Raw genomic sequence first — 27,769 nt, 5'->3', positions numbered from 1 at the left:
TCATTTTCATTGTTAAATAGTTTCAAAACCTGCATTTAAATTCTCAACATAGAAATGAAAGCCAGAAGCAAAAGAATTATAATACAGTCATTTAAAATATAAAGGTTGCCTTGACAGGTGTGGTTCAGTAGATTGGACATCATTCCATAAAGGGAAATGTCATGAGTTTGTTTCCCAGTCAGGGAAGGTGCCTGTGTTGTTTCAGGATTGGTCCAGGATCCAGCATAGGAGAGGCAACCCATTGATGTTTCCCTTTCTTTCTCCCTCTATTCCTCTCTCTCTAAAATTAAATAAATGGAATCTTTAATAAATAAATAAAATAAAATGTAAAGGATTAGACTTTTGTTTTATTCTCCCATGCTGGCACAGTTGTAGATTTGTGGTTTTCTTTGAAGTCTTGTGCATCTCACAGCAACATGCAAGGTTCTCTTTCTCATAATCTGCTGCCCTTGATTGGTGCTTGCTGGCTTGTTGCACATGCACCCCTGCATTTTCAACTTGGCTTCTAATGTGATCACACCTTTTTTTCATGAATTATCATTCCCAGACTTCTGAAAAGTTTATTAATATCCATAATATCAGCTTCCAGTTGCTTAAGAGAAGAGTCCTTCATGAATAAGGTGGAGGTCACTTTCTATAATTCCCTCATCCTGCCCCTGACCTTGAGAGTGAGTTTGGCTTTTCCAGAACACAAGATTCCTTTCTTTGAGCTCTCCTCAGGAGTTCCACCAGATGCTCTGGCACAGGCTCCCCACTCATGCAGAACGCTCTTTCTCTTTCTCAGCTGCTCACCTTTGGAGTTGTGAATTCAGCCACTAAGAAATAACCTGTATTTTCCTTTCACACTGTTCACTGAGGGTGGTAGAAGGAGATATGGACTGTTTCATGGACTTACCTGATTCTTCATCCAGTTGTTTAGAATATTCTTGGTTCTGCTGTAGCTGTTGCCTAAAATCAGGTGAATCTTGAGGTGTTCCACATTGATTCGGAGTCCTTTATTTTTCTACACAAGGTTGTGTGATCTTTAGATGTTGGATATGCTGGGGCAGCTGGGTGGGGTGATCAACAGAGACTGTCGTGCAGGACATGGTTGATTGCCTTATTCACTAGTGTCATCAGATGTTGGTGGGCTGTGCAGTTTACTTAGCTGTCACCTCCCCCTCTATCTGGGAGCCAACTTTTTTTTGTATTTACAAATACAAATTAATTTTACTTAATTTCACAGAAAATTTCTTTTCTCATAGAATTTTTTGAATTTTTCCAAAATTCTTGCATGGATTGGACGGTACAAGAGAAATAATACTAATTCGTGGGTGCGGCCAGTTGGCACAACTCTCTCTTCCCAACTGTAAGTTTCTTTAGAATGTCTATATATCATTCCCTCATGCTTTCAAATCAGGAATTAATCTTACAAACAAAAGGCAATGGATAAACAAGTATGAGAAGAAATATGTGTGTTTTTTTAGAAAAATATTAAGAAATATTAAGATTTACTGTGTGATTATTCCTGTAAATGTTTGTTTATTTAAATATTAAGTCATGTATCATCAGATTAATGATTTATTGTCTCTGCATTTCAGATTTGCAAAAACTTCAGAGTTGGACAAGAATTGTGTATTTTGGAATTCTGAGAGTTCCAAGTTCTATTCTGAATCCTGTCTAGAAAAGAGAACATATATTTGTAAGCACCAGTCACATTAGCTCATCTAAATTTGGTATAATGTTACTCTCAGTATCCATAAAGAACCCATTTCTAGTTTCTTCAAGAATGCAGGTATTCTTTTTGTAAAACTAAGTTTTAAGAATTATTTTGAGACCAGTTTTAGTTTCACCACAAAAGTAAGAGGAGGTACTTAGATTTCCCATTCCCTTGCATGCCAAGCATTCCCATTCTCAGCATCACTCAGCAGAGTGGGACGTTTGTTACTGAGAGTGAGTCTGTACTGACATATCATAGTCACTGAGTCCATACTTTATCTGAAGCTTCATCTTTGGTATTATTGAATTATTTTGATATCTATATGTTCCTCTTTAGAAATATATATCCAGGTGCATATTAAGAATTTTAAAATCTTGTTATTAATTAAAATATATCAAGGATAAATTAGGATTGTAATATCAAGCACTGTTTCTTCTAAGTCTAAAATAACATGAATAATTGTAGACACATCTTGAATATAATTTCCCCAGCCTTTGAATGTTGAAAATGAGGACTGAACATATCAGGATAACACGGTGTGTAAGGCAGTTGAGTCAGGAGAGAGAAACCAGGGATAATTCAAAGAATTATTAAGTATTTTAGGGGGATAGCCTACAGAGAGGTGTAGAAGAAAATTACAAAATGTACCAAAGGGTTAATCAAAGAAGATTACCAAAAGGAAGAATCATATATGACCCAAGGCTATCTCCTTAGCAATGGGTTTCAGACTCATGTCACTACAGAGAACTCTATGGCAGACACATTCACTGAATGGCTCTAGGGGAGAGCAGTTCCCAGTCTGCAGGCTGATGTGGGTGAGGATGGATCTCACACTGTGACTGGCAAGTAGGATGACCTCTCTGACAAAGTGCCAGCAGGTCCGGGTTGGAGAAGGGGAGCTCTGGCTGTGACTAGTCCCAGAAACTTGCTAGACAGTGAATACCACAATAAATTCCTGCATGCATACGGATGTCAGCCACACCAGGGGAGAAAACAGCATGAAATCAGGAAGAGGAGTCCTTTCTCCCAGTGTCCTTTCTTGACAAAATGTCAAGTGAGCTGACTGAAGAAGAGGTTGTACAATCTGCTGCCATTATCTCAGAAAGTGCAAAGCATATAGATTTGGAGCAGAGAGAACTAAATTTCTAATTGGCACTCACTCTTATTATGCGACAAACCCAAGGTTTCTATAACAAAAGCCATGTGACTATAGTATTACTTGCTAGGACAACAGAACCAACACAAATATCTTCTTAATCTATTTAGTGAGTCATTATCCATGACTGTAGTCATTTTTTTGGTAGAGACTAGTAGTTTCATTGGGCAATAATTACTGTTCTTTGATATCTCTTATATATCTCTTTATTTTTCTCTACTGGATTTTAGTTATTTTTGAACTTATCTTGTTTTATTGAATTCTTTGTCTTTCCCTCTTTATGTTATTAATTACTATGCTTTGAAACCTACAATGATAGAAAAATACAATATTAAAAGTGAAAATATAAATATTAGAAGGATAACATGTCCATATGAATGAAACATCAGTTATTGACAGAATGTGGGAAGAAATTTTTTAATTTGACATCATTAAGTGATAGTTTTACTGTAATTCAATTACAATTGAGAGAGGTCCTATATTTGTTTATTATGTGCAGGATGAATTAATACATCCCTGTATTCATCTGTTTGAATATATAGTCTTTATACCCTCTATATTTATTTGTTATGTTCATATAGAGGAAGTATGTGACTATTCAAAATTATTTTCATGTGATAGGTATATTGAGTTGTATCTAATACCTGAAGTTGTGTTATGAACAACCCAGTTGTATTGGCATTTGCAAACAACATTAATTTTACTCTATTTTTCTCAGTTACACACGTGTGGTTTGGCTGACTTTCAGGTGCTATAGGCTGAGCAGGTATGGGCTTAGCTCCAGACCACAGATTCAGTTCAGGTCTTTTTTATATCTTTTATTCTCTGAACAGTGCGCTACATGACATGTGACCTGCTCAGACCAGGGATTAGCTGCTCTTGACAGAGCTAGCAGAAATGTGCTACTTAATGCCTGTGCTCTGAACCCATAAACTGTTACTTTCACAAACATTATATTAACCAAACCAGTCACGTGGCCAACCTTGTTAATTTTCTGCAAAGGATACTCTTGTCATATTGGTAAGAGAAAGGAAATGTAGATTCACAGAAAAAAAAAACATAATCTGCAATAATAGGCATAGGAACACGTGCAGACGGGAGTAGTGTCCCAGCAGTGATGACCCCTGTGGGGGTTATGGAGATCCCAGAGGTCAGAGTATGACATATGCACACACACTGCAGAGCCACACTGGTCCTCACATCACTTCAGTACTGCCAGGTATGTGTTCGTGTATTTTAACACAATCAATTTACACATTAAGAGACTCATTATTTAATAAGAATAATTTCTCAAATTTAAAGTACCTCTTGTCAATATAGGGAAACAAATAGAAATAATTAAACTTTTGAGGAGAAATCACCAAATGAAATGATCAGGAGAAAAAGTCTGAATAGGAAATTAGTTGATCAAAGCTATATTAAAAAAAAAGTGCTCAGACTTTTTTGTATGATCTTGCGAAAATGGTGACCTTTGTGTGTATGGTTAAAGTCCCTTTCATCTCAACTGCTGCTTCTCTGACATAAAGTGACTCTGGCAGCAGCATCACAGAGATTGCAGAGTCTGTCTGAAATGCTCTGCCCTCACAGATGTTCAGTGTACATAACAAAAAGAGAAAAAATATCAAGTTATGAGAATGGAAAGTATATTTGAGACCATATCACTTGCATTCTGTGATGAATAGCGTCAAATTTATCAACGTTGCTGGGTTTTACACCAACTTCATGTCTTCAGCTGAATATTATGTTCCCAGTGGAACCCAATGATATTGCACTTTTTTCCCAGATGACATTCCCAGTTATTCTAACTTTGTCTGAAATGCTTTCATGCAACACTTATACCTCTGGACATGATGTATTTTATTTTTATTTTATTTTATATTATTTTTATTTTTTATCATTGTTCAATTGTAGTTGTCCCACCATTCTCCCTGTTTCCCTCCCCTGCCCTGCCCACCCACTCTGAAGTCTACTCCCTGCCTGTTGTCCCTGGCCATGAGGCTTCTACTCATGTATTTTAATGTTTCTGGCTTGCACCAACAGTATTTCATCTGTCACAGTTGGAGGGTTATCCTCTGAAATTAAGGGGTCAACAGGACTATCTTCTCTGAAGATCCAGGGGAGACTCTGGACCATGCATTTCTCTCACTGTTGGGTGGAGCCCTCAGCCCTTGGCATCGCTTGGCTTCCAGACATCTTACTCCAGTCTCTGTCTCTGTCATCTCATTGTTCTCATCCTGTGTGTCTGTCTCTGGGTGCAAATGTCCCTCTTGTTATAGGATATCATACGTATTAATTCAGGCCTTCCTATACCAGGATGACCATATCTTAATCTGTTTACATTTGCAGAGGGCCTATTTTATAACGTCTAATTCTTGGCCTGTTGTAGACATTAATTCAGGGGTTGGAGGGGTATGGGGATGAGATACAAGAAAATGACTAAAAAAAGCAAGTTAATGTCTAAATCTTTTATTTATTTTATTTATTTATTTTTAGAGAGAGAATAAAGGAGGGAGAAAGAAAGGGAGAGAAACATCCATGTATGGTTGCCTCTCATGGATTCCCTACTGGGAACCAGGCACGTGCCCTGACTAGGAATTGAAGTGGCAACCTCTTGATTCTCAGGCCTGGTGCTCAGGCCATTGAGCCACACTAACCAGGGCCAATGTCTGTATCTTTTGTCTGAGTATCATTTTAACTGGAGATTGTATACGGTTTGGTGTTTCTAAAAACTCAGTTCCAACCATGTGCTTGTTAACGTTGGGAGTCTGAAGTGAAGGCTCTCAGAAGAGAGGGGGAAAATGTCCTGTCATCAAATCAGAGGCAACAGTCCACTGAGAATCCACGTCTCCATGACATTTCAAGTCTTTCAATGTTCTTGACACTTTAAAATATAACAAACATGATTAGTTTTTTAAGGAAATTTTGTACTGATTTCCTCAGTGAGTGTACCAGCCAGCAGTCCTACAAACAGTGCACTAGGGCTCCCTTTCTCCACATCCTCACCAGGACTTGTTGTTTGCTGATTTATTCCTGATGGCCATATGACAGTTGTGAGCTGACATCTCAATGTGGTTTCAATTTGCATTTCTTTCATGGCTAGTGATATTGAGCATTTTTTTATATATCTATGGGCCATCTGTGTGTCCTTGGAAAAGTATCAGTTCAGCTCTTTTGCTCATTTTAACTGGTTTGTCTTTCTGGTTTTGATTCATATGAGTTATTTATATACTTTGGAGATCAAACCCTTCTCTGATGTGTCATTAGAAACTGTGTTCTCCTACAAAGTCAGTTCCCTTTTCATTTTGATGATGGTTTCTTTAGCCATGCAAAAGCTTTCTAGTTTGATGTAGTCTGATGTGTTTATTTTTGCTTAATTTCCCTTGCAGTAGGAGATATATTGGCAAAAGTATTGCTATGGGATATCTGAAATTTCTTGCATCTGATTTCCTCTAGGACTTTTATGGTGTCATAACTTATATTTGTCTTTTATCCACTTTGAGTTTATTCTTGTATATGGTCTAAGTTGTGGTCTAGTTTCATTTTCTTGCATGTACCAGTCCTGTTCTCTCAGCACCATTTATTGATGAGGCTGTCCACTCCATTGTATGCTGTTGCCCCCTTTTGAAATAATAATGGCTGTTAAAAAATTAAAAATGAAACTGCCTTTGATCAGTGATTTCAATGCTTAGAATATATAGTAGGAATCCAGAGTCACCTATTCAAAACAACTAATGCACCTTTATGTTCATAGTGGTGCTATTTACAATGGGGAAGAGCTGTAAACAGACAAAGTGCCCATCAGTACATGAGTGGATGAAAAAAATGGTGGTACATTTACACAATGGAATAATACACAACAGAAAAAAGAAGGAAGCGCTACCCTTCATGACTGCATGGATGGAACTGCAGAAGAGTATGCTAAGTAAAAAAAGCCAGTCCGTGAAAGACAAATACCATAGGATCTCACTAATAAGTAGAACCTAATCAACAAAACAAATGAACAGAATAGTACTAGAGACATGGAAGTAATGAATAAACTCACAGTGACCAGAGGGGATGAGAGAGGGGCATAACTCGGGAAGAAGGAGAAGGGCCTGGTGAAGGAATGTGTGGGAAGGGCCCATGGTCATGGGCAACAGGGTGGGAATTGACTTTGGAAGCAGGAGTAGGTGGGGTAGGGGACAGCAACTGGGGGGGGAATGGGAGAACTGTAACTGGACAACAATGAAAAACAGAAATTATCAAAATTTAAGTTGAAGGCAAATCATATGTCTAATAAACCTCATTTTCAAAGACTGAGAGCTACAATTTGTGTAGTTTAAAATGTGTCTGTTTTATTACCTGCTGAAGATGACCAGCTACACTTTCCATAGTTTCTTCATAACACTCAGCCCCTGGCAAGGACACCACTTGTTTAGAAGTTACCTTTGTACTAACCACATGAGAAGTGGAGAGACAACGCCCTGGCTGGTGTGGCTGGGTGGATTGAGTGGCTGCCTGTGAACCAAAATGTCCCTGGTTTGATTCCAATGAGGACCACATGCCTGGGTGCAGGCCAGGTCCCCAGTAGGAGGTGTGTGACAGGCAACCAGACCTTATGTTTCTTTCTCCCTCTGCTTCCTCTCCCATTTCTCTCTGAAAATAAATACATAAGATTTGAGAAGATAAGTGTAGAGACCTGAGCAAATGGTGATTCTTTGCCTGTTTATGTTTCTGAGTATAAGGCCATGTTTTCATTGTCCTATAACATTTACTGATTTTGACAATTTGGGGACACAGTGAATAGGAAAAAAAATAATTACAAAAAGAGAGGCAACATATGTCATACCTGAGACTGCATAATTTTCTTTAGAGTGGGTATTTCCCAGATAACTCATTTTAGACTAATTCAAACAGCTAAGCCAATGCTTACAGAGTAAGAACATTCATGAGATGATGGTTTCTCTCTCCAATGCTGTAATGTAAATACACTTTGATACTATAAACACATTTCTTCATTGTATTTGTTAAGTAACTTAAACAATGGATTTCCCAAAAATTAAGCTTAAAACTTTAAATAATTTTGCCTTATACTCCCAAAATAGAAAATCTTCTGGAACCTCTCTTTTTTTCTTTCTTTTTTTTTAAATTTTAATTGTTGTTCAAGTACAGTTTTTTGTCTTTTCTTCACACCCGTCAGAATGAAACCTCTTTTTTTTTTTTTTTTACCTACATGCACAAGCATATTATACCCTTAGGAAAAGAGCGTTGGCTTTTCTGTTTTTTTGTGTGTGTGTCAATGAATTGCATTGTGTGAGGACCATAGTTTTCACCCCATGATTTTCTGACCTCAATTATTTTCAGTATATAACAGGTAATAAGTAACAATGTTTTTAATGGGGCTTTCAAAAATTACACCTATACAATGAGATCAAACCACATTACAGAATGTCTTTTTATTTTTGCAAATGCAATTTTACTTTAATTTTTATTTTTCAATTACTGTTGACATCCAACAACATTGTAGAGTAGTTTCAGGTGTACAGCATAGTGGTCAGACCCTTTTATAACTTGTGAAGTGATCCCCGAATAAGTCTAGTCCCCACCCCGCACTCTGTGTGATTATTTGAATATTATTGTCTATCCTTTATATCCTCATGACAGTTTTATAACTCCCAATTTGTAAAATTATATTTTAGAACTTCTCCTATGCGGTAGAGTTGTGTATCAATTGAAAGTTTTGCAATCTGTGTTTATTTGTTACCTTTTTCCCCTTTGGTAAAAACATTTCAGATCCATCTCTGAGTACATTTCAATTACACAATGCAGTGCTATCGACTGTAGCCACCATGTGATACATTAGATCCTTAGGCTTCTTCATCTTCCAAGTGAAAGTTTGTACCTTTTACCAACTTCTCCTTGTATTCTTACTCCCAGCTTCTGACAACCACTTTTTTCTGAATTTGTTATTTTAAAATTTCACATATAAATGATACCATGCAGCATTAGTCTGTCTTTGTCTCACTTATTTCACTCAGCAAAATGCCTTCAGGTTCATCCTGGTCACCAATGAGAGAAATTTGTTTTTCTCATGGCTGAATAATAATTCATTGTGTATATGAATGTATAACTTTTTAAAATCCATTCATCCATTAAACACACTTAGGTTGCTTTCATACCTTAATTAAGGTGAATAATGCTTCAAGGAACTTGGAAATACAGATACTTCTTCATAATAATTGTGTCCCTTTGGATAAATACCCAGAAGTGGGATTGCTGGACCACATGGTACTTCCAGTTATAACTCACTATGGATAAGAGATATTTTCTCTTTTCTTGATGCAATATGAGATGGATAAAAATAATTCCATTTCATACACACTAGATAGCTCAGATTTAGTGTTTTATTTCTTTTGAGATTCGTGTGTCATTTAACTTGTGTTTTCAAAACTACTTTCTCTGCCCTCCCTCATTTTAGTTAGGTTAAATTTTTAAAAATTACATTTGTTTTCATCCTACAAAGTTATATTTTGGCTTTTGTCATTTACAACAAATATTTCTATTAAAATACAGACAGCTATTTATGATTGGAGGATGAGTTAATGAATAACATGAATATCAATTTAAATTTCAATCTCTTACATTATAGTATAGTACAATGTTATTTAATGTTTTCTCCTTCAGAGACACTTATTTTCATCAGGGGAAATATAAATTCCTGATATACAAATAACAAATTTAATGCAGCCATTAAAAAAAAATGAGGGCAGAGAAATTGAGGAGGTAAGTTTGGGCATTAATATTTGTGACAATTATCCTAAGTTGAAATTGGAGTCATACTTCAGAATATTAGTGACAAATATCTTTGAGTACCTATTGCTAATTGGATTATGATTTTATCTTTTTCCATTATAACTGAGAGACAGGGAGCATATAAATAAATTTAAGTAATGCCAGTATTTAGCAACACTTTCCAAGAGTAGGACTGAAACATCTAAGATCCTCTTAACAAGGCCTAAATTTTCAGTGTTTGTAAATTTTAAGGTGGCGATAAGTTAAGAGTAGGGTGGACAAGGTTTTTGTTCCAGAAATCTTTGGTAATGAATGTACAAACTAAATGATACTCGATAAGCTCACAGTCTCCAATGTTCTGGAGGTGTGTGATGAGATAAGCTATCTTAAAATTGCCCAAGTGTAAGAATTTCCTGTTCAAACTTTAAGTGACACAGTGATGAGAAATCTAATTTTTTTTTCTAATTTTGCCTCACTCTCAGTGTTCAGGGGGCAGTGTGTGAGGACCACAGACACTGCTTGTAGACGGGAGTCAGCAGGTCTCCTGTGAAGGATGCAGGACTTTCTGGCTCCCAGAGGTATGTTTCTCTCCTCTTCCGTCTCTCTACTTACTGGATTCTTTTCATAGAAAAGTACAGATGCTAGATGTGATACAAATGAAGTACAATTAATATACAATCAAATCAAAGTAAACACTGGTATTCGTTTCTGTATAATTTAGGGTAAAGAGTAAAATTTGACAAAAATTCAAATCTTTGCCTGTGCAAAATTACTAGCAAGCATATCACATGCATATTTCAGTTTTAAAATCAAGATAACTTAAATGAAAAGCTGTAAGCATTCTGATAAGGAGCAATTTACTTTGAATTTTGTAATTACCAGATATAAAAATGTATTTGTATTACTTCATATTTAATCCAGACCATAAAAATAGATTCTTAAAATGAATTCACCAAATCATGAAGTGCAAACATAATTCTTCAAAAATGCATTTCTGTTAAATAAAAGCTGTTTGGCTTGCAATAAAAATCAGGGTTTAGTAGTCTCTGTAAAATGGTTATTTAACCTTAATTAAGGTTAAATGGTCTTAAGCTTAATTAAGGTCTTAGTTAAATGGTTATTTAACCTCCATGATAAGTTAATACTCTACAATTTTATTGTCAAGGCTATATTGGAAAGCATTGTTCTTTTTCTCTTTCCTGAAGACTCTGTATAAAAGTACTGTTATATTTTTTTCAGAAATTGTTCATTCTTTTTATTATTTTATCTTTCTTTTTTTTTAGAGTTCCAATTTGTTTCTTTCTTTTTAAAAACATTTTTAATTGCCATTCAAGTACAGTTTTCTGCCCTTTCTCCCCACGCCTTCCCACTACCCCAGCCTTCCCCACCTTCCTCCCCTGTTTCCACCCTCTTCTTTTCTCAACTATATTTTTATTATTTACGATATTAGAGATGCCCCTTTTAACCACCCCCCTTTCCCAGCCCCCACCCCATTCCCTCTGACCATCATTACTCTGTTCCCTGTGTTCAAGGTTATGCACACAGGTTTCTTGGCTTATCTCTTCACAGTTTTTCATCCAGTTCCCCCCACCACCCCTCACATCTGACAGATGTCTGTCTGCTCCATGTATCAATGACTATATTTTATTTTGTTCATAAGTTTATTTTGTTCTTTAGGTGTCATATATAAGTGAGAGCATATGGTATTTGTCTTTCTCAGAAAGGCATATGGTATTTGTCTTTTCTGATTTCACTTAGGACAATAATCTCCAATACTATCATATTTTTAATGTCACTTTTCAGTACTAATGCCAACAGAGCCTGAAGAATACTTTTATAGGAAACTTTATAAAAATGAACTCAATTATTGTCACACAACCTACCTCTATGCCTTAGGAAACTAGAAAGAACAATCGGAGCACAAAGTCACCAGAAGACAGAAAATAAATATTAGAACAGAAATAAATGAACTGACAACTGAAAAACAATAGAGAAGATTAAACCAACTGAGAGTTGCTTCTTGAAAAAATAAACAGAACTGAAAAACCCTTAGCTAGACTAATGAAGTAAAAAAGAGATAGGACCCAAGATGACAAAACTACGAATGACAAGAAGATGTTACAACAGAAACCACAGAAATGAAAGGGTCATAAAATATTACTGTGAAATATTGTATGCCAGCAACTGGACAATTTTAAAAGGAGAGATATTTTAGAAACATATACTTATCAAGACTAAATCAAGAATATATAGAAATTCAAATAGACCAATTACTAGTAAGGAGATTGAATATGTAATAAGAAATTCCCAATAAAGATAAACCCAAGACCATATGGCTTCTCTGGAAAATTTTACCAAACATGTGAAAAAGAATCGACACCAATTCTTCACAAACTCTTCCAAAAATTAAAGAGGAGTGATCATTCCCAAACTCTTTTTTATGAAGCCAGGATGATCCTGAAACCAAAACCATAGAAGGGCATTGCTTGAATAGAAAACTACAAGATAATATTCCTGATAAATTTAAAAGCAAACATTGTCAATAAATTGCTAAGAAACTGAATTTCACAGCACATTAATAGATCATTCACCGTGATCTAATGGGATTTACACCTGAGATGAAAGGATGGTTTAACACATTAATTAGTATGATACATCACATTAGCAGAATGAAAGAAAAGAATTATATGATTATCACCATAAATGCAGAAAAGCATTTGACAAAATTCAACATTTACCATGATAAGAACTCAAAATATTGGGCCTAGAAGGTACATATTGCAACAAAAGCAGTAATATTGTATACATTAATGAAAAAAATTCTGACAGAGAAGTAAAGAAATCAATACCATTTACAATAGATTCAGGAACAGTAAAATACTAGGAATGCATTTAACTGAGGAGATGAAAGATCTCTATGCAAAAAACTACAAGATATTGATGAAAGAAATTGAAGACAGAAATAAATCAAAGGTATTCCATGTTCATGTATTGGAAGAATTAATAGTGTTGAATTGCCAATATTGCCCAAGTCCATCTATAGGTTCAATGCAATACCTATCAAGATTGCACAGACAGATTTTAGAGAAGAGGAAAAAAAAACATTCCTACGTATATGAAACCAAAAAGGCTTTGAATAGTCAAATACATCTGAGGAAAAAGAACGAGGCAAGGGTATCACACTTCCTGATTTCAAGCTATTCTGTAAAGCTATAGTCATAAAATACTGTATGATCTTATGTGTAAAATTCAAAACTGAAAACAAAAACAGGTCATATGAAAAGAGATCAGACTAGTGGTTCCAAAGGTGGGGATTTGGGCAGACAATGAATTAAAAGAAGGTGGTCAAAAGACAAAGATCAGCTCTAAATTAAAGAAGCACTAATGATGTAAGTACAGCATGACTATCGCTAACCCTGCTGTGACATACACAGTTGTTTCTCCAGTGTCTGAGGGGAGTACATTACAAGACTCCCAGGAGATGACTGAAACCATGGAAATTACTGAGCCCTACTGTGTGCTATATTTTTCCTGCATGTACACCTGTGATAAAGTGTAATTTATAAATTAGTCACATTAAGATTTAACAATAATAATAATAAAACAGAACAGTTATAACAATATAAAGTAACACAAGTTTTGTTAATGTGGCCTCTTTCTCTCTCTTTGAAAATAGCTTACTGTGCTGTACTCACCCTCCTTTTCCACATGATGATGTGAGATGATAAAATGCCTACGTGATGATATGATTTGAGTTGAATGACATAGGGATTGGGACATAGCATTAGGTTGGTGGTGACCTTCTGTGAATATGTCAGATAGAGGGTTATTAGTTTTTGATGATGTTAGATTATCAAGTCATGAGAATGTTGATGGTAGGGTGTCCGGAACAGACCATGTCAGTGGTTAGAGGTAGAGAGTTAAAAGGGGTTTTTGCTGAATAGTTTTTGTAGGACACTTTAATTGGAAGTTGCTGTGTCTTTCTTTTCATTTCATGAACACAATGCTGCAAATGTTGTAATCCTTCAGTGACATATGGATAACTTTAATGCTGCATTCCTTCCAATCATTTATTTCCAGAAGGTTCATGAATAAAGGAGTGATGAAAAACACTGTGATACCACAACAGCCTTGCTCAGAGATTTTGAAGTGCTGCAAGAATCTTTAAAACATGCAATACCTGATTGTTTAGGCAGGGACACTGACCTCTTTTCCCTTAGATTATCAAAGTAAAAAATGACAGCAACCAACACAACAATATCCATCCTGTGTGAATGCACTTCCATCAACAGTAAATATATAGGTCATTAATAGAGTTTAATCTTCTTGCTCTTGTCACATAATAAGCTTGTGTCTGATTGGTTAACTCTTGGTACAGAAATCCAGAAAGTATCCAGCCATGTAATATGAAAAAATAGAGACACTTATTAAAGAAGATACTAGATACAAGATATCTTGTACCAGGGACAATGATGTCTTAGTCTCCTTCAAAGCAGGTACATTGGGACCTCACACAGTTCTTCCAGCATCTCTTCCACTGTTCAAAATACTCTGCAAAATCCTTTCTTTGATTTTCCATCAAATGTGCTGTTCTGTTTTCCTGAATCTAATCAATCTGAAATCTCTTCCCTATCAAATGTGATTTTCATTTCTGGAATATTCAGAAGTTGCAGGGTGCCATATCTGAGCTATAAGGGTGTTGAGTCACCTGGGTGATTTGGTTTACCAAAAATTTCCACATAAGATGTGATGCATGAGCAGGCACATTGTTGTGATGAAGCTGAAATCACCAGAAGCTCATAGCTGCTGCCGTTTTTGTCCTATTGCATCCTTCAAATGACAAAGGACATTGAGGCAGTACTCCTTATGAACTGTTTGGCCTTGAGGGGCATACTCATGATGGACAACACCTTCCCAATCAAAAACCACAGTTAATGTGGTCTTGACCTTGCTCCAACACTGCTGTGCCTTCTTCAGGCTTGGAGAACCAGGTGACTTCCACGGTGACAACTGGACCTTCATTTCTGCATCACAGCCACAGACCCATATTTCATCTCCAGTTTTGACCATATTGAGAAAATCAGGTTGATTGGTGGCAGTTTAAATCAATCATTAGCAACTATAGCACGATATTCCTCCTGCTCAGGTAGCAGAAGCCACTGAAGGGATTTTCCCATGCTAAGATCCTGCATCAAAATCTAAGACACAGAGGAGGAAGGTGGCAGTGAAGTAGGAGGGAGCAGATTCCACTTCCTCCTACACATGGGAGAAAAACCTAGCTGATCTACAGAGGAACAGAGCCAACAGCCCACAGTACTCCAGCATATATGAAAATAAGAGACCAGAAATTGTAGTGGACATTGAAAAAGCAGATGGTAAGGAGAGTACTTCAGGACAATAAGGTCCCAGGGACCAGTGTGGGGAGCAGGGTGGCTGCAGCCCCAGGCCCCTCACCCCCTGGGCCTGCCACAGGGTTCTTGGGAGAGAGCTAAGTTGGCTGCTCCCTCCCCAGCCAATCGAGGTTTGAGCAGCACTGGGAGAGACCTGGTTGTTTGAAGTCCCAGAGTAGGGAATAAGGACTAAATGGCCAACACACAGAGGCTGTGAGCACCCACGGAGTCTGTGGATGCATGTTGGGGAGGGTTGAGAGTTGGACCACAATGGGCCCTGACCCAGATAGTCCCCAGTCTGGCTGGAGAATTGGGCTGTGGGAGAGGCAAGGCCATTGTATAGAATGGGAGGCTCGAGTAGGAGGAATTTCTCAAAAAGCAAAAGTGAAAAAGGACACGCTGTTTGGGAAATTCTCCTGCAGCACTTGCTCTGGCCTCCCCCACACCCAGTAGGGCAGTGTGGAAGCCTGCGCATACATTCCTGGAGCCCTGGGAAGAGTGCCCCCATGAACCCCTGGGACCAGAAGCCACCTTGCCAAGTATCCGCAGACCGAGGAGCGTGCGCTCTGTAGAAGGCCAGGAGCCCATACTTGTAACCCTGGGGAGAGTGTGCTCTGAGGAAGGCCTGGATCCCACACCAAAAGCCCAGGGACAGGCGCCAGGCTACCCCTGGGGAGAGTGCACACGAGGCTGACTGAGTGCTGATCAGGAAGGGAGAAGGACAAATACCATATGATCTCACCTTTAACAGGAACCTAAACAACAAAACCAACAAGCAAGCAAAATATAACCAAACACACTGAAACAGAGAACAGGCTGACAGTGACCAGAGGGGAGAAGGGAGGGAATTTCAGGGGAAAAGGGGAAGGGTTTACAAGAACAACTATAAAGGACACAGGGACAAAAAATAACTGGGGGTGCAAATGTGATGGAGGTGGGGAGGGCTGGGGCGGTATGAGTTGGGCTGGGAGTAAAAGACAGAAAACTGTACTTGAACAACAACTAAAATAAAAACAAAATAAGGCACAATAATTTTTGGAATCCCTAGATCAGCTGCTAGTTTTTGCATTGTGAGTCACCCATCATGTTGATTGCAGACCTTACACGCTCAACATTCTCAGGTGTTTTGTTGGTTGTAGACCTTCCAGGTCATGGGTTACTTTTACCAGATTCTCGACCACCTTTAAAGCATTTCTGCCACACTTTATTGCTTGCACTGCACTCACTGCAGCATCTTTGAAAGCCTTCTGAATCATCCCTGTAGTTTCCGTGGAGGGATATTTAAGCTTATCACAAAATTTGGTGCAGCTTCATTGCTCTATACTTCCTCAGTCATTTTGAATGTGACAGCCACACAGTACACATGGTCAATCAGTGGCGTCTGCAGCCCCCACTGAATAGTACAGTGAGGTTGTCATTGTTCACACATGTGCATTCCAGTCCACTGTGCTTGGCTGCCATGTTACAACAATGTCATGCAAACCATTCCCGTTACATTAACAATGGCTGGACATTTTTCAGACAGATCTCGTTCTGTAAAAGGATGGGCACTTGATATTTGAAAAAGTCAAATTGAAGCAAAAAGAGTAGGTAATAGTACTATTATTTTTCATAAGTCAATCAAAATTATACCTACATTTGTTCCCATCAGCAAAAAATAATTTTTTGGTGTGCCACAGAATTTTAGTAATTAGTTAATTGTGCCATGACTTGTGAAATGTTGAAAATTGCTGGTCTGATGACATAGACAGCTACTATATGATTAGTAGTTGGGTAACACAAACACTGTGAATATCCAATATATTCTTTATTTCTTTTAATACTTACTCTATGAGGAGGTGGATGTTAGCTGAACCTATTGTGATAATCATTCTGCAATATATATAAATCAGGCATTATGCAGTAAATTTTTTATTCTTTTGATACTCATGTGTCATTTAAATTGTCTTTCAGAAGTCTATTTTTTCTGTTCTTCCCATTTTTTAAATAAGGAAAACAATTAAATTACCTTTGTTTTCACCACAAATAATTAGATTTTTTCGTCATTTAAAACAAATATTCTAATTAAATTACAGACAATTAGTAGTGAATTGAAAATGAGTCAACGAAAAATGTAATTAGTAGTTACATAACAATTTAATCAGTGGCATAGTGATACAGTTCAATATTGTTTGATGTTTTATCTTTCATGGAGATATTATCTTTACCAAGGGAAATCTAAATAACAGTTAATAACAATAAAATGAATGAAGGAATCTTAAGAACTGAGGCAAGAAATTGAGAAAAATGATTGGGATTAGTGAGTGTGACAGTTACCATAACAGTGAAAATGTAGTGATTTTTCAGAATACTGCTGACAAGTGTCATCAAATATCTATTGTTTATGGAATTATGATTTTAAAATTGTTTCCATTATAATAGAAATGCCATAATGAGAATACAAGGAAGAGAAATATGTAAAGCCAAAATTAAATAAACCTGTCTAGGCATAGAATTTACACATAAAAATATTTTTAACAAGGCCTAAGATTTCAGAGTCTGTCATTAAGGTGGAAGTAAGTTCACAGCATAAGTGAAGTGGTTCAGTCTTTGTCCCGTAATACCTTTCAGAGTAAGAAAACAATTTCCAGATACATTTGCCAAAAAATAACCTGAATGCACTCTAACAGCCAAAGGACTCCTAGATTCTGTAGGTGTGTGATGAGATACAAACTCTTAAAAATAGCCCAAGTGTAAGAATTTCCTGTTCAAATGTTAGGTGACACATTATTGACAAATCTGCTTTTTGAACTCATGCCTCACTGTGAACCTTCACAGGTCAGTATGTGAAGACCACAGAGATTGTTTGTTTACAAGAGGCAGCTGGTCTCCCACTAAAGGATGCAGGACGTTCTGGCCTTCAGAAGGTATGTGTGTATCTCTCCTCGCCTGTCTCTGTCTTAGCCCATCTCATGTAGGGGGAGATTACAACATAAGATGTCATATCAGTGAGGTATGATTAATATACAATCAAATCAAAGAAAATATTGGTATTTTATTTAAATAAATTAGAGTAAAAAGTCAAGAATAAAATATGAAATATGTTGGAGGATGTTTGAACTATTCAATTTCTTGCCTGTGGACAATTACTCAAGTGTATATACACAAGAATAATTGAGTGTGTTACTTCAAAATCATTTGAAGTAAAAATCCTATAAGAATATGCAAAAGAACAGCTATTTTTTATTTTATAATCAATATAGATATAATTACTTATTTTATATTTAGCCAAGCCTCTAAAAAGAGATGTTTAAAATAAATTATATTAATTATAGAGGTCAAACATAATATTTTATGCACTTTAGATTAAATAAATGCAGTTGGCTTTCAATAAAAATCAGGATGAAGTACTCTCATAAAATTCTAATTGAAGATTAATTATAAACAATCAAAAGATTATTTAAAAATTGAGCCACCATTGCTGGGAAATATACCACACTGATAGACACTTTGCCTAATGAATTAAGCTACAGCATTCAAGTGGTATGAATCAGAAATAAGATTAAAAATGTGTTCAAATGATATTAGGATAACTAAAATATTTTGGAGAACTTAGAAAAGGTGAAACACTAAAAGTTTTACATGTATTATGTATACATGTTTTTATTCCCACTTTGTATTAGTAAACTTTGTTGTTAGACACTAAGTAGCTTTGTAAAGGTCATGCATTGCAAATTTCAAAGCCAGAATTAATTCTAGAACTCACTGGCTACAGAGCCCATAGATGGAATTATTAAATTACACCATCTGATTCATTACTGTGGCTCACACAACTGAAGGTGCCCTGAGTTTAACATGCATGGGAACTGTCTGGAAGTTTGATACAACGGTGTTGTAATATAACTGATCTACACATTTATTTCACATTTTATGCTTTTATATCTTTGCCCTTAAATCAATTGCCAATTTCTTGTGTAACATAAGTGTTTAAAAATTTTTACTTTGTTGTCAATATTGTTTAGGTCTTGAGTAAGTTTAGCATGACAAAAATTTTTAACATATGAAACATTTTTATCATAATAGAAGATCATTTGATAACAGCTCACCTTTTGTAATGAATAAATGTATGTCACTAAATAAAAGTTTAGTTCAGAAAATTACTAGATATGCCAACATGATAGGTGCCCCTTCTTGAGGTCACTCAGTCTTTAATCAGTATTCAACTTCCAATTTACCATAAATATTGTGTCTCTTTTTTCTAATATTGCATTTTATTTTTCATACTAGCATTCTAATGGCGTTAAAATATTTCTGTGGAATTGGACAATAAATAAACAAGGATGTCATTTATGAAATTATTTTATTCATCACTAACATACAGATTTTTATTGCTCAAACAAATAATATATTGTCAAATGTAGAATATCTTAAATATTGTATCTACCTTGAGGTAGTTGTTTAAAGATCTAAGAAATCTATAAGCACAACATTAGATTCTTCAACTGGGAAATGAGCCCGATACTCACCCTGTACCCCGCCCAGTGTCACTGTGAGGGATCTCTTCAGTGCATGTGTCACTTGTACGTAAGCACTCATGTAGAGCACAGTCTCGGCCACCACTCAGCTGCAGACATCAGTGAACAAAGACTAACATACGCAAAACTCAATCGGGTTAAGAATGCAAAGAGACAACACATGAAACCTAAGGGCACTAAAGGCTCCATTCCAGGAACTGAGCAGGAACTAACCTACGCAGAATTAAATCTTCAAAATGCTTCTCAGGATCTTCGAGGGAGTGACAAGAATGGCCACTGCAGAGGTAACACATTCAGCAGACACAGTGTAACTGTTCTAGGATGTGCAGCTGGGTGCAGAGGTGTGGGAAAGAAAAGGAGGTAAGCTCACATATTTTTTTCATCTTAAGGATCAGAACTTGAAGTTGGAATGTGGTACGTTAATATGAAAGCAGAGTACTAATTTTATTCAGACATTGTTGTAAGTTGTAGTCTTTAACAAGTAACTTGTAGAGCATTATATTTAGTGAAAATGCAATGGTATATTCTGAGAGGAAGATTACAATGGTAGGTATGGTTTTGGGGTCCAAGTTTATGTACATGATTCTCTGTGTGTAAACTGTCCAAACAATTTGTCTCCATCCCTCCTTTCTCAGTGTTTCCATTTCCCTCCCTGCAGCATCCCTGTCACCTCCAGAGAAGCTCATTGCTGGGATCCTAGGGTTCATCTGCCTTGTCCTGATGACTACTGTGGTAACAATAGCTGTTAATCAACGTAAGTAAATCATTGTAAGATTATGTGAAACTCTACACTTTTATGTTCATCACACAATGGAATACTATGCAGCAGAAAGAAAGAAGGATCTCCTACCCTTTGTGACAGCTGGGTGGATCTAGAGAGCATTGTGCTAAGTGAAATAAGCCAGGATGTGAAAACCAAATACCATATGATCTCATCTATAAGTGGACATAATGGATAAAACAAACAAACATGTAAAATATAACCAAGAAGATTGAATTGAAGAACAAACTGACAGTAACCAGAGGGGAGAGGGGAGAGGGATAATGGGGGAGAATAGGGGAAGGCCATCAAGGAACGTGTATAAATGACACATAGACAAAGCCAAAGGGGGTAAGTTTGAGGGTGGGAGGTGGGAATGGGTGGAGTGGGGGCCTAGGTGGGATGAAAATGGAGACAATTGTAGTTGCACAACAGTAAATAAATAAATAATAAATAAAAATTTCAAAAAAGTAGTATATATATATATATATATATATTTATATATCCCATATATCCATAGATATTCTTGTGTTATAATTCAAGGCATGCATTAGGACACCTTATCGAGAAATACAAATAAATTCTTCATATGGATTAATCCAAATAGTGTAAGAGTTGATGAAGTTTAATTTTCAAGGTTTTTGAAATATTTCCTCCCAAATTATCATAGCTTGATTAATTTTTCTTAGTCAAATCAATTTTATTTCAGGCCATTATAATCTTGGACAATACACTACTTTTCAAAGTAAGAAACAAAAGTATTATGATTTATGTGGATCACCATTACTTTTTATAACAATTCCTTCCTTTTATAGCAAATGTAATACTGGTGCAGAATAATTCTTCTTACTTGTACATAATTTAAGTTATATATTATTTTAACAGTGAGCCAGACAGAGAACAAGACAGGGAACCAGACAACAGGGAACCAGAAAGGTACCTAATTATTTTCTATGTTCTGATATCAATACAGCTCCTACCTTGTCTCTAACACAGTCAAAATTTGTAGGTTTTATTTTGTTAGTGGGGGGAACATAAATTATAATTCCAAGCATAAATGTACATAAATAATGAATGTAGTAGAGTATATTTCTTATGCAAAAATATGAAGAAATATTCATTTAATTTATCATACTTATTGTTGCCAGTTGGTTGAAAGATAATTTTGGTTTCTAAAAATGTGATTTCATTCATTGACATTCAGGACATATAGAAAGTGGATATTTTTGTTTGTGTGTTTGCTTAATATGGGCACATAAATTAGGGAATGAGGGGCAGACCCTCTCTGTGAGTGTGTGTCAGTGTGCATGAGTGTATTATGCTTTATATATGCCAGTCTGTGAAGGTATGTACATATACTGTGTACTAATTTGTCTATACCTATGCATATACTGAAATTAATTTCCATTTTTAAATTCATATTGTTCTTTGATCATAATACATAATCTTTCCTCAGCATACCATTGTGGACTATGCCCACCAGAGTGGTTAATTTACTCCAACAACTGCTATTACATCAGCACTGAAGGAAAAACATGGAATGAGAGTTTGATGGCCTGTGCTTCTAAGGGCTCTAACCTGCTCTATATAGATAATGAAGAAGAAATGGTAAGATTTTTAATGTTTCCAACATTTTATTTAAAAGAGTATTTTCTTTTATATTTCCAGAGAATTCATACATATTTTGTATGTATCTGTAATTTATTGTAAAGATTGTTAATATTTTATTATTTGACTCCATATTTGATTCATATTTTATGCCATTAATGTGTATTTGATAATTGACAGTTCTTGATTTTCATAGACAATCATGCTTCTATAAATGCTTTTTTTCCTAAAGTAAACTTTGCTACTTCATTTTACTGTGCATCATGGAGACTATAGATGTGATTGTGTGTGTTACAGACTGAAATTGGTCATGAAATAGGTGTTGCCAGCCCGCTCCTGTGCACTTTCTCATAACTTTTCCTCCCTCCTCACTTAACTACTATTCTGAGATTTTATATCACATATTACCTTTCTTAATTTAGAATTTTATATAATGGGAATCATTCATTAGGTATTTTGCATGTCTCTGTTAACTTCAACATGATAGTTTTTCAATTAACCCATATTATTGAATGTACCTGAAGTTTGTTAATTCTCATTGCTATATTGTGCATACCTCACATTCTTTAATCTATTCTGCTCAGAATAGAGATGTTTTTAGTATGTGGTTGCTATGAGTAATTATTTAATAAAAATTTTTGTGTATGTCTTTTTTCCAAATATGCCATACTTAAAATAATTTATATACAATAATACATACAATATATAAATTGATGTACTATAAATGTTATGTTTATAATAGTATAATAATAATTTATAAATATAGTTGTTCTAATGGTGTATGTGTGTAATTAAAATGTATTGTCATTTTGCATTAGAATGAAATTGCTGGGTCAAAAATATATGTGTATGTAAATTATCCCTGCACTGTCTAGTTGGTTGTATAAATACACGTTATATCCAATAGTTTCATGATCCAAAGCTTAGTACTGCCACAAATTTTAATGCCATCAGCTCTGATCATTATATATACGCATCATTATGACACTGATAGGTATTTTTCTCATACTGATTAATTGAACACATCTCTCAGAGCACCATTCATTATGGATTTCTGTACTGTGAGAATGAGAAGTGCCCATTCATGTCTCTTGGCCATTTCTCCTGTATGTTACTTGTTATTTTCATTCTTAGAAGTAGTTATATTTTCCATATGACCTTTTTTTTGAATTTGTGAGATGCAAATGGCTTTCTTGCCTGTTAATTATGTTTTTCATCTCATATTGGAGTGTTTTAATGACCAGGATTTATTAACATTACCATCGTCCAATATCTCATTTTGGATGTTGGTGATTATTTTGGACATGTTTCACAAGTTAATCAAAAATCATGAAGATAATCCACTGCATTACTCTTTATGGTTTATCTTTTTTTCTTTATTGATGAACATTTACTTTTAGGTTTAAAATACTTTGAGAATGTATATTTTTGTGATGCTGTGTGGTAGAGGTCAAGTTCCCACTTTCCTGCATCATTACCTAATTGATACAGCATAATTTATAGTACATGATCTTTTCTACATAAACAACTTTATATACATGGGTCTATATATTTTAATAAAAAATTTAAGAGGATGATCATCATTATGTCTCAAAAATTGTTTTTCTCTCTTCTTTTGTCTTTCTTTTTGTTCAGAGGGAATAATTACACCTAAGTCAGTTTAACTGATAAAATTCTATAAAGGTCTTCGAGGTTACATTAGTTTTTCTATCTCTTTCTACCTTCAGGAAATAATTATTTTTGTCACTCCATCTTTATTTCATCAATTCTTTCTTCTACATTTCAATTTTTATGTAAATGTATTGAACTTTGTAATGTAGATAATGATTTTTCAACTGATAATTATATTTGATTTATTGATACAGTTTTTATTCCCCTAATTGTCTGTCACTGCCATCATATTTCCATAGAGCTATTGGAACATAGTTTTTATTTTATTTATTTATTTATTTATTTTTTTAATGTTTTTTAAGCAGGAAGCTCAATGATAGTAAATATATTTTATTTTTTAATGTTTTTTTTATTTTAATTGTTGTTGCAGTACAATTTTCTATCTTTTATTCCCATCCTAACCCACCCAGCTAGCCCTCCCCTCCTGCCTCCCATTTCCACCCACCCCTAGGTTTTATCCATGTGTCCTTTATACTTCCTGTAAGCCCTTCCCATTTTCACCTAAAATCCCCCTGAAATTCCCTCTCCTCTCCACTCTGGAACATAGTTTTTAAAATGTATTTCAGATATATATATATTTATAATAACCAGTATGAAATATTTGTATAAAAACCCAACATCTTATCCCAGTGAAAGTTATTTTGTATGGGTGATTTATTTCCTGAATATAGAAGTTTTTTTTTTTTTTTAGTTTCTTTGCATTGTTTTAAAATGTGGGTAAGTTCACATTTTCAATAACATAATATAATAAACATGGATTCTCCTACATGCTTATTAGATTTATACTTTTGTAACTTTGGGAAACTATTACTGTAGAATCATCTCTTTTGAAGTGTGCTTACTCAGTTTTTAAAATTCTTGTTATTATTTTATTTTTAGGCTCAATTTGTGGGATTCCCCCTGGGCCTGCATAGCTTACTTGACAGACAATGATCTTTAAAAATTTATTCAAATACCTCAGTCAGTATGGCTCCAACCTCTGTTACTTGCTTTACTTGTGTGTGTGTGTGCGTGTGTGTGTGTGTTTGCAAGGGAGTACTCATAATTTCAAAATCAGTTATCCAAACAACTTTGGCTTATTTTTTTTACCAGATTATCTTTGTTTCTTCTACACAGGGCAAATATTTTTCCCACCAATCAAGTAGGTGTAGAGAGTTAATATCACCTCTTGTACTGTACTCTCATATTGACTGCCTTCCTGTTTGTAGCTGGCACTGTGCTGACACAGACCAGAAAAAGGGTGGTCATCTTCACTTTTAACCTAGTGAATTCAGCACTTTGACCTGAAACAGGAGTGGGCAGTTTAACCACCACTTCCAGAGTAATCAGACTTCCCCTGTGGTGACACCAATGATGTTTCAGCATTCCCCAAACAGTAAGAATTACACTTCTTACTCAGGCACTGAGATGGGGAATGGGGGAGACATGGGAGCAGTCTTAGACATGAAGACTACAGATTTGCTCTATTTTCACTGGGATCTCTAGCTGCTTTTTCTAGTAATAAATGCCCATGTTATTTTCACCCTTTGATCAAATTTCAGAGGTATGAAATTGTCATATTTGTCCCTTCAGCCAATCATGCTGATACATTTTCTTAATGTGTCCAATACATATACAAGTATATTATAAATTGTATCACTCTAACCTAGAAAAATAACTGTATTTGGTTTATCATGTTTAAAGTCATCTTAATTTAGGTTGCAAATATATGATTTAGTTACTGAATATTTTATTTGATTCCATTTGAATTCTCATAGCTTGCATATAAAACATTGCCTTTTTCAAACTGCCATATAAGAACAGTATAAAGTACGAACTATAACCTATATAATTTTCTTTCTATCTTCCAATTAGAATGTTAAAGCAACACTGATATAGACTCAGTCCTGGTAGGTCCGCTGGTTAGAGCATCATTGGAATGCAGGCAGGGAGCTAGTTGAGGCCCCATCATGCACATACAAGAAGCTCCCAAGGAATGCCACACTAAGTGAACCAACTAACTGATTACTCACTCTCTCTCTTTCATCAATAAAAATAAAGTAAGAAACAAAACAAACAATAACATTGATTTAAAAAGGGAAGTGAGTTAATTGTCATACATCCATTTTTTTAATGAGGAATGGTAAAAATGGTTACCTATGTATGAAAATTAAGAGTAGTGCAAAAGCTTGTGCACTTTGAAACTTCATGAAAAAGTACTTTTGTAAATTTTCAGTTATAAAATCAGTCACAGCAATGCAAAGCACAACATGGAGAATATAGTCAACAGTATTCTAAAAATTATACATGGTGTCAGATGGGCCCCAGATCCATTGGGGTGGTCACCTCTGAATCTATACACAGGTCCAAAACAATATTGAATGAGAATAGTAAAGACAAAACAATTCCTTTAAAAGTTGCTTTCAAAATAAGTTCTCTGAAAATAGCATTGTTGCATTTTCCTATGGCCAATTTATTAGTGTCCAAAATCATTCTCATTGTTCAATATGAACAAAACCTGCATTCAAATTCTCAATATACAAATAAAAGTCAGAGGCAAAAGAATTATAATATGTCATCTAAAAGATAAAGGTATCCGTGACTGGTGTGGCTCAGTGGGTTGAACATTGCTGTGTTAAGGGACATGTCACTGGTTCAATTCCCAGTCAGGGCACATGTCTGTGTTGTTGCAGGATTGATCCAGGATCCAGCATAGGAGAGGCAACCCAGCGATGTTTCCCTTTCTTTCTCCCTCTGTTCCCCTCTCTAAAGTTAAATAAATTGAAACTTTAATAAATAAATAAAATAAAATATAAAAGTTTAGACTTTTGTTTATCCTCCTATGGTAGCACAGTTGTAGATTTGTAGTTTTCTTAAGTCTTGTGCATCTAACATACATGCAGGGTTCTCTTTCTGATATTCTGCCGCCCTTGATGGTTGCTGGTTGGCTTGTTGCACATGCACACCTGCATTTCCAACTTTGGCTTCTAATGTGACCACACCTTTTTTCCATGAATTATTATTCCCAGACTTTTGAAAAGTTTATGAATATCCATAATATCAGCTTCCAGTTGCTTAAGAGAAGTCTCTTTTTATGAATAAGGTGGAGGTCATCCTCTGTAATTCCCTCATCTTGCACTTGAGCTTGAGGGTGAGTTTGTTTTTTCCAGAACACAAGATTCCTTCCTTTGAGCTCTCCCAGGAGTTCCACCAGATGTCATGGTACAGGCTCTCCACCCATGCAAAACACTCTTTCTCTTTCTCGGCTGCTCACCTTTGGAGGCAAGTTGGTCAGTGATGCTCTGAATTCAGCCACTAAGAATTAACCTGTGTTTTCCTTTCATGCTGTTCACTGAGGGTGGTAAGAGGAGATATGAACTGTTTCATGGACTTGTTTCATTGGCCAGTTTAGAATATTGTTGGCTGTGCTGCAGCTGTTGCCTCAAATCAGGCAAATCTTAAGGTGTTCCATGTGGATTCAGGGTCCTTAATTTTTTGACACAAGGTAGTGTGATCTTTGGGTGTTGGATATGCTGGGCCAGCTGGGTGGGGTGACCAAGAATTCCTGGAGTGCAGGATGTGGTTGATTGCTTATTCACTAATGTCATCAGATGTTGGTGGGCTGTGCAGTTTACTTACCTGTCACCTCCCCCTCTATCTGTGAGCCACTTTAATTGTTTTACAAATACAAATTAGTTTTACTTAATTTCTCATAAAATTTGTTTTCTCATAGAATTTTTTGAACATTTTTGAAATACATCCATGGATTGGACTGTCCCAGAGAAATAATACTAATTCTTGGGTGTGGACAATTGGCACAACTCTCTCTTCTGAACTGTAAGTTTCTTTAAAATGCCTAAGTATTATTCCTTCATGCTTTCAATTCAGGAATTAATCTTAGAAACAAAAGGCAATGGGTAAACAAGTATGTGAAGAAATATTTAAGTGTCTTTTAAGAAAAAATTTAAGAAATATTCAGGTTTACTTTGTAAATATTACTTTAAATATTTGTTTATTCAAATGTTAAGTTATGTTTCATCAGATTAATGATTGATTATCTCTGCATTTCAGATTGGCAAAAACTTCAGAGTTGGACAAGAATTGTGTATTTTGGAATTATGACACACACACCTTCTATTCTGAATCCTGTCTAGAAAAGAGAACATATATTTGTAAGCACCAGTCACATTAGCTCACCTAAATTTGGTATAATGTTACTCT

At 35.6% G+C, this 27,769-nt stretch overlaps 1 protein-coding gene and 1 pseudogene across 1 annotated transcript in view; one reads left to right on the top strand and one right to left on the bottom strand.

Annotated features, from left to right (window-relative positions):
- Positions 1-27,766, top strand: part of LOC114489340 (NKG2-A/NKG2-B type II integral membrane protein-like) — a 34,759-nt gene extending 6,993 nt beyond the window's left edge. Inside the window, exons 6-7 of the mRNA XM_036019337.1 lie at positions 27,282-27,385; positions 27,620-27,766. Of these exons, the coding sequence (XP_035875230.1) occupies positions 27,282-27,385; positions 27,620-27,740 (225 nt within the window). The 3' untranslated portion in view covers positions 27,741-27,766. The remainder of the gene's footprint in view (positions 1-27,281; positions 27,386-27,619) is intronic.
- Positions 300-27,160, bottom strand: LOC114489338 (annotated as a pseudogene).
- Positions 27,767-27,769: the final 3 nt, after the last annotated feature.

Source organism: Phyllostomus discolor, chromosome 2 (genome assembly GCF_004126475.2).
Source record: "Phyllostomus discolor isolate MPI-MPIP mPhyDis1 chromosome 2, mPhyDis1.pri.v3, whole genome shotgun sequence".
Lineage (NCBI taxonomy): Eukaryota > Metazoa > Chordata > Mammalia > Chiroptera > Phyllostomidae > Phyllostomus > Phyllostomus discolor.
The sequence above is the reverse complement of the archived record's forward strand: the minus strand, read 5'-3'. Positions and strand labels throughout refer to the sequence as shown.